Consider the following 7193-nt stretch of genomic DNA (forward strand, 5'->3'; position numbering starts at 1 on the left):
GGCGCTGCCCTGGTTGTGCCTGGGGAAGGAGAGGAGATTGAGAGCGGTGCCGGCCCCGAGGGGATCATCACCCCCCGCCCCGGGGTGAGGGCATCAACTCCCCGGGGTGAGGGCATCAATTCCCTGGGGGAGAGGGCATCAAACGCGCCAGTCCAGCCCAAATCCTGCGCCGGGGCTGGCACGGAAGGGCAGGACAGCGGGACCCCAGTGCCTCAGCCCACCCATGCGGGACAGGGGCTCGGTGTCCCCACGGCGTCCGGGCGCTTCACACCCCTGGACTCTCTCACACACAAATGAACTGAGCTCAGCTTGACTTCCTCCGTTTGGGGGAAAACAGGAGCTGCCTGTCTGCAGGAGGTRACATTTTACAGTCACTCTGTGTTTTCAGGTGGTTTTTCTTAGTTTTGGGGCCTTGGATTTTTAAATAAAATACGGGTTTCCTGCCCGGACTGAAATATAGCTGCATGCCAAATAAAACTACTAACCACAAGCCAAGAGGTTAATATCAAACTAAGAACAAAGCAAAAGAAAATGGGTTTTTACCGATCTTGCAGGATTTACCGCACAGGTGGAATCTTGCATTCTTCTGCTAAAAGTTTCTCCCTAAAATTTGCATTCATGATTTTTCAATCTTCTGGCCCAGCCTCGCAAAATGTATTGAAACTGTTGAGTATCATTAACCATCAAATCGTGGGAAACCTTGCTCCTAATCCATATTTATTGCTCTCAAAAGACCTGGTTGTTGTTTGGGCGACCTCTTGTATTTATTCTGCCCAACTTCCAATTGTGGTTACCCTCGAGAATAAAATCCTCTTAATCTTCTTCTATTTTGGTAAAAAGGAGAAGGGGAAAAATAAAAATAACAATAATAGTAACCCCCCCCCAATCTTCTCCTTTGACAGAAAAGTTTTACCAAACTAATATTTCTCTCATCTCAAAGCCAGTCACTTCTCAGCTTTGGTTCCCAGCCCACAAAATAACCTGAGGTCTGTGAAACTGGAAAAAGCCTTAAAAAAAAGGAACTAGGAGGCGTTTCCCCTGTGCCCTGTTATATCTGTGCTGCCCCCAGGGAAGACTGTGTTCCTGGGCACGGACTGGCACTGCTCACAGCTTTTGGCACAGCCCGCGGGCAGGCAGCACCGGAGCGCCCTGCAGCCAGAGGGTCATTGGCCTCCTTGGCTTAGGAAGGATCTGAAAAGGCTTTTGTGGGTTTTGGGGGGCAAAGGGACAAGAGCTGTGTAAGCTGCCCAGCTAGGGAGAGGCAAGTGGCACTCAAGCTGAACCCCAAAGGAGGATGGGGTCCTCCTCCCATCTCCGTGCAGCGCTCGCATGGGGGCAGCGGGGAAGGAGGCCGGGAAGGAAGCGTCTCACCGGCCGCGGCCGCGCCGCCCGAGGTCTCGGCGCCGGCCGGGACGTCCTCCGCGGCCGGCTCGGCCGCTCCGCCCGGCGAGCCCCGAGCCGTCTCCCTGGCCGGCATCTCCAAGGCTTTCCGGGCCTCCTCGGCCGGGAGCGGGGTGTCCACGCCGACCTCCAGCACGCGGATGGTCTCGTGGCCGGACATCACGATGACCTGCGATGCACCCCAACAYGTCCATCAGCTTCCCGGCCTCACTGTCCCCTGTTCTAACGTCACCCTTGTGACCAGCACCCACCCTGTCCCCAYGGGAAGGGACATCTGCAAGGACCAAAGCCAGATGGGCACAGAGCCCTCACCCCAGCAGGGTCTCCCTGCTGGGGGTCAGCAGCCCTTTCAGGGTTCTCCCTAATTAATCCCGACCCCGCGTGCAGCAGCGGGTCACGTTTCCAGCAGCAAGACCTGGTCTTGAGAGCCCACGGCAAAGCTGGCACCCCCACGCCAGCCAAAATCCCTGCAAACCGGGGCAGCAGCTCTAGACTCAACACTCATTTATGACCCCGTAGGTGTGAGCTGCATGAGCCCTCCCAGGGASAGTTTTCCCTGCCACTGGGAATGTTGCACCAGGACGCATGGAAAGGGAGTTAAGAGCAGAGATGCCTGCTCCTCTGGCAGGCAGTTTCTGGGGAAAAAGGAAACACATGCTGCGCTCCGAGGCCTCCAGATAGAGCAAGACAGGTCAAATGCGGGCTGGGAACCCCCGGGAGATGCCAGAGCATGACCTGCAGCCAGGAGCGGCATCTCCACCAGACAGCCGAGTTTCTGAAGCCCCAACGCAGGGGGGAACCTGCTGCTTAGGAGCGTGCGGCTGTTTGCACCCAAGGGAGCCCTGGCTGTGCATGCAGCGCAACTCGGGCCCCCTCGGAACCTCCTCAGAGCCCTCCCAACCTGCTCCTTTGAGGGTGCAAAGAGCTGGAGCAGCTCGTCCCGCCGGCCCTACCTGCTCGTTGACGGTCAGCGAGGCCTCCTGCGGCTGCACGGCCTCGGTGTCCATGGCGTCCCCGGCACGGCGGCTGCGCAGGGCACGGCGAGCCGGCTCAGGCTTCCCACATGCTGCAAGGACACGGAGGGCTCGTCACTGAGTTGGGTTTGACCGGGAGCAGGGCACGCGCTCCTCTCCGGCCCTGGGATCCACCTCKCCCCGCTCCGGTGCTCTCCAGCACCTCCTTTGCCCTCAGCAGGACACAAAAGGTGGGTGCCTTGTAGCTGTGCCAAATAGCCCCAGGGCAAAGCAAGGACACGGTTAAGTCAAGGACCAAACCTTGTCCCTGCTCCTCTCCCACTGTCCCACGACAGAGCAGGACTCAGTCCCCACTGCACTCCTGGAGAATCCCTAGAATTGAGGCACATCCATGGGAAAACGCTCCCATTTGAAGCACCAAGCAGATCCCCAGACTCACAACAGAGCCGCCGCAAGTCCCCGAATGCGGGAGGCCAGAGATCAATCTGCTCTTCCCAAGGAGACCGGATTTGACAGGGCTGTTCGACTAGGCTAAAATTCCCAGGTGGACAAGATGGGGCTTTGAGGAAGGGAAAGGACCAGGTCCACCTGTTGCAAGGCCGCTCTGCCTCTTTTAACATCCTTCATTAACTCATTTGGTCACGTATGGTCCCCTTGCTGCCTTACAGAAGCGTAATTGCCTTTATAAGAGGCTTATGAATTTTTTATTAGCAATGTCTCTGGGATGCATTTAACCAGCCAGCCCGGGTGACATTCAGAATCGCTTGACGCACGGGCGAAGGTGCCCTTGTCTGCGCAGCTGGGCACCGACCAGAGGGATTATCCCTGTCCGAGGCCTCCTCCTGCCTCCCTGTCCCCTCCAGAGGGGCCGGCCTGGYTCTCGCTGAGCTCTGTGAATCCGCAATCCCTGCTCCGCGCTCAGAGCATGGGAAAGAGACCATCTCCCAGGGGCCGCTAGCTGAAAGGGAATTTCTCCCTGCAAAGCTGTATTAATTTGTCATGGYTGGAGGGCCTGGACGTCCCTCGCAGGCCAGCTCTGCCACAAGGCACTGCCTCGGCATAGCCAACTAGGCACTTCCCGTGCAGGCGCTTCCAGGGACAGGGAAAACATCCCTTCGGCTGCACTTTATGAGCCCCTTAATGATGCTGGCTGTGTTCTGCATCTCGGAAGTCACCAGGCGCCCGCTGAGGCTGCGGAGCGTATCCTTAGCAGGGCCTGGCATCCATGTGCAATTAGCAACCATAGTTATTCGGATCCTGTTGATCCAAAGGGGCCTAAATTGAATTAAGAGCTCGGATTCTCATTTCAAGCTCAACAGGGGCTGAGCAGCCACTTCTCTTTGGCTGTGTTTGGTAAATGCCACTTGTTAGTTTTCACGTGCAGCAAAACGATGCTCAGGGTCCCAAACGAGGCAGGGCCGGGGCCACGCTGGACACCCGGGCAGGGCTGCATCCCACTCGCTTCCCATCTGCTGGGCTCGCCCGCAAGGCTCAAGCGGATCCCAAAGTCCGCTGGCCTGGACCAGCAGATCCCCTGATCTGCGCTGCTGGCCACGGCGAGCCGGGAACTTTTAGTCTCGTTGTGAGATTAAACAAAGACATTGGGAGCAGCCCGTGACTCATGCCTGGTTGTGCCTGYGGGTTTGCCAACCTGGCCTCAGTTTCCAAGCACACGGACACCTCGGGATGCCAGCGCGCTGCTTAATTAACTATTTATTCCAGCACAATGGAGAGCAGAGTGAGGGACGAGTGAGCGGCTTGGACAGGCACGCGGCTGTATGAAAAGTTAATGAGCTCTCCGACAGCCGGAGCACGGCAAGGAAGGGATATCAGCTCCACCAGCATGGGGCAGATGGAGGGAAAGAACAGGAATGCCAGGGCGCAAACGTCTGGATGCAGGAGGAGTGAATGAGCTAAGGAAAATCTCTCCCGTGGCAGGAGGAGCTCTCGCACTTTCTCTAGGGGCAGCCGAGTGGCTGGGGTTTGTTTTCAGAAAAGGCAAAACCCCCAGGTGGGCAGCACTCCGCGAGGAACGTGGGGCCGGGACACCCCGTACTCACTGTTTGCTCCGGGTTGCAGGAGGCTCCCGGAGGGCGACGGGTCTCTCGCTGCTCCCGCTCGTCGGATGCGCCACTCCGACTTCCCTCGGGCAGCTGCAGGGAAAGGAAAGCAAAACTGGTGGCAGCTGCAGGGAAAGGAAAGCAAAACTGTGGCAGTGCCAGGCGCACCTGGAGCGGCTCCTCCCGCCCAGGGGCATCCCAGGCGCAACGCGGAGCACCAGGAGTCCAAGCAGGACAGCCCAGCTACCAAGCGCCCTCCTCCCTGCGAGTTACTTTTCCCGTTTTCCCTTCCTGCCCCACAACCCTGCCCTGACTCCAGCTTAATGTCTATATTCACGTTCCTCAATACCCAGCGCCTGTGGATGTTGGGAGCCCTCATTTTTATCCACAGGAACGCATCCCCAGCAAACAGCCGAGCCTCGCTCCAAACCCAGAGCGGTGCGAGGCCGGAGAGGGCAAAACAGCCGCGCTCCGAGCGCTGCCAGGCCGGGATGAGCCCGGAGCCCGCAGGGAAAGCCACAAATTCCACATGGAGGAGGAGAACGGGGAGGATTTGCCCCCCTCGGCCGTGCAAGGAGCCCAATCAGCGCGAGTTGGTTCGGGAGTCGTCCCCAGCACGGCACTCTTACATTTCGCTTCTTCGCACGTTTCTTTCCTTTTTTTTTTTTTTAATGGGACAAATAATTTGGCCAGATGGTGGTGTTAAGTGCAACGCGACAAGACGACAGCCATTTCGCAACAGATGGTGACAAGGAAACGAAATGCACAAAATAATAATAATATTAAAGAAAAAGAAGAAAAAGGAGGCAAAAAATAAAGAGGCGCGGATAATTTAAGCTGCTCTGAGCCTTACTGCGAATATAATTGCCGTGTTAATTACGAGTGTTGATGAGTCAGAGATGCAGCCACTTGCATCCCCAGTGGGTGGAAATCTAAGTTGGAACAAACTTGCCGCAGGTGCGAAGYCCTAGGAGGCTCCTGAGACACAGGGGCCGCTCCGGCCGCGGTTCCAGCTTGCTAATTACTCCCTATCGTTATCCCGGCTTAATTCTCTTGGAAAGATGGCAGGTGGGGAGCTYGTAACGCACCACAGGCACCAGCGAAGCGGAGAAACTCTCCAAGCCGCCGCTAACACAAGGATTTTTCTCCCCAAAACAGAGCTGGGATCAACAGCAGCGGTTTATGCGCGGAGCAGTGGGAAGCCACGGGGAAATTCCCAGAGGTTCCTGCCCCGGGCGGAAGGAAGGGGATACCCAGCGTGGCCATGGGACCCCACGAGCAGCTCCTTTTCCCCTCGTATTTCCAGTTCTAGAGATCAGGGAAAAAGGTTGGAAAACTTTTTAACACACGCGCTTCCCTCCTGGAAAAAGGTGAGACCAGGAAACGCGGCTGGGAGCGACTCCAGCTCCTGGTGCCCGGTCGCCAGCTGGRGCAGCGATAACAAAGTTTATCCAACGGATCGAGCAGCCGATCCGAGTGCCGGCACGTGCCAGTGGGCGCCCGCGGCTGGCTCCGGGCAGGGAAAGCCCTGCGGCGGAGCCAACGGAGCCTCCGCGGAGGCTCTTCCCGGCCGGCTCATCCCGGCGCTGTTTGGCCATGCAAAGGCCGTCCGCGAGGCGGAGCTGCCTGGAGCTCAGGCCGCTCTGCAGCCCTTTGGTCCCGAGTCTCCCCGGAGCCGCTGGGAACGGACGGGGCGCTCCGAGAGCCCGAGCTCGAGGGAGGCACCAGGGCTCCTTCCCAGGGCACCTTCCTGGGGCTCCCGCAAAGCGTTTGCTGTTGTGGCCAGAGCAGGGAGCAGGAAGGTGCCAGATCTGCACGGAGCCGCGCAGAGCTCTTCCAGGAAAAAAAAAAAAAAAAAAAAAATCACTTGGAAAATATGGGGGGAAAAGAGAGTCCGTTGGAGCAGGGTATCCTGCCTTCACTTCCCGCCTCCCAGGGGTCCCCGGGCATTTATCCCAAATAAACCCAGCACCTCGGAGCCCCCCGCCCGTGTCAGTGATGGCCCCGGCCAGCGGCTCCCAAAGAATCCCCTCATTTCCCGGGAAAGCGGCTTTTCCTGCCGCTGTGCGGGACGGAGCGGCGGGACTGTGCTCAGCTCCCAAGGTCACGCCGGAGGGGCAGCAGCTCCGGGAGCAGCATTCCGACCGCGCAAAAAGCCCCCGGGTGCCCCCCCGCAAACAGCGGCTGCAGCATCAGCCTGTTCCCGACATCCCAGGACGTCCCGGGCCTCGTGCGGAGCCAGGAGTCCTGAGGCTCCAGCTGGATTTGGGATAGGGAACCTGGCGGGGGGGGCCCACAGGGCCCAGCCCCGCTCCTCTGCGTGGGGGCAAATGGGAACAGAACAGAGATGGGAACAAGTGTGGTTCCCGGGGGGGGGGGGGGGTCAACTTGGGGAGGGGCTTCCCCCCCCGGGGCTCTATGCAGCACCCTAGCCCAAAACAAGAGGCTCATCCTGGGGGGGGGGCACAAGGTCCCTTGCAGCCCCCTGTGCTGCTAGTGCCCCCCCCAGCTCCCAAATCCCTGCAGAGCCTCTGCCGCCCCCCCCAGCCCCCAGGTCCAGCCTCCTGCTCCGCTCCCCCCACTTTAACTTCTGTGGTGCCCCCAGGACCCCCCGGTCTCTCCAGGATCTGCCACCCGCCCCCCCTTCACCACGTCCCCCCAAATCCCGCTCTCCCTTGGGATCCCTCCGCTCTAACTACCCCCATCCTCCCTACGCCGCTCAAATTACCCCCCCTTTTTTTGGGGAGGGGGGGTGTTT

The 7193-nt window shown here is 58.8% G+C and overlaps 1 protein-coding gene across 1 annotated transcript in view; it reads right to left on the reverse strand.

The window, feature by feature from the left end:
- Nucleotides 1-7193, reverse strand: part of POU6F1 (POU class 6 homeobox 1) — a 16500-nt gene that overhangs the window by 3684 nt on the left and 5623 nt on the right. The window contains exons 4-6 of the mRNA XM_026045091.1: nt 4436-4528; nt 2355-2467; nt 1376-1570 (exon numbers count right to left, since the gene is read on the reverse strand). Coding sequence (XP_025900876.1) covers nt 1376-1570; nt 2355-2408 — 249 coding nt within the window. The 5' untranslated portion in view covers nt 2409-2467; nt 4436-4528. The remainder of the gene's footprint in view (nt 1-1375; nt 1571-2354; nt 2468-4435; nt 4529-7193) is intronic.

Source organism: Nothoprocta perdicaria, unplaced genomic scaffold, assembly GCF_003342845.1.
Source record: "Nothoprocta perdicaria isolate Ctin4 unplaced genomic scaffold, notPer1 scaffold_398, whole genome shotgun sequence".
Taxonomy (NCBI): Eukaryota; Metazoa; Chordata; class Aves; order Tinamiformes; family Tinamidae; genus Nothoprocta; species Nothoprocta perdicaria.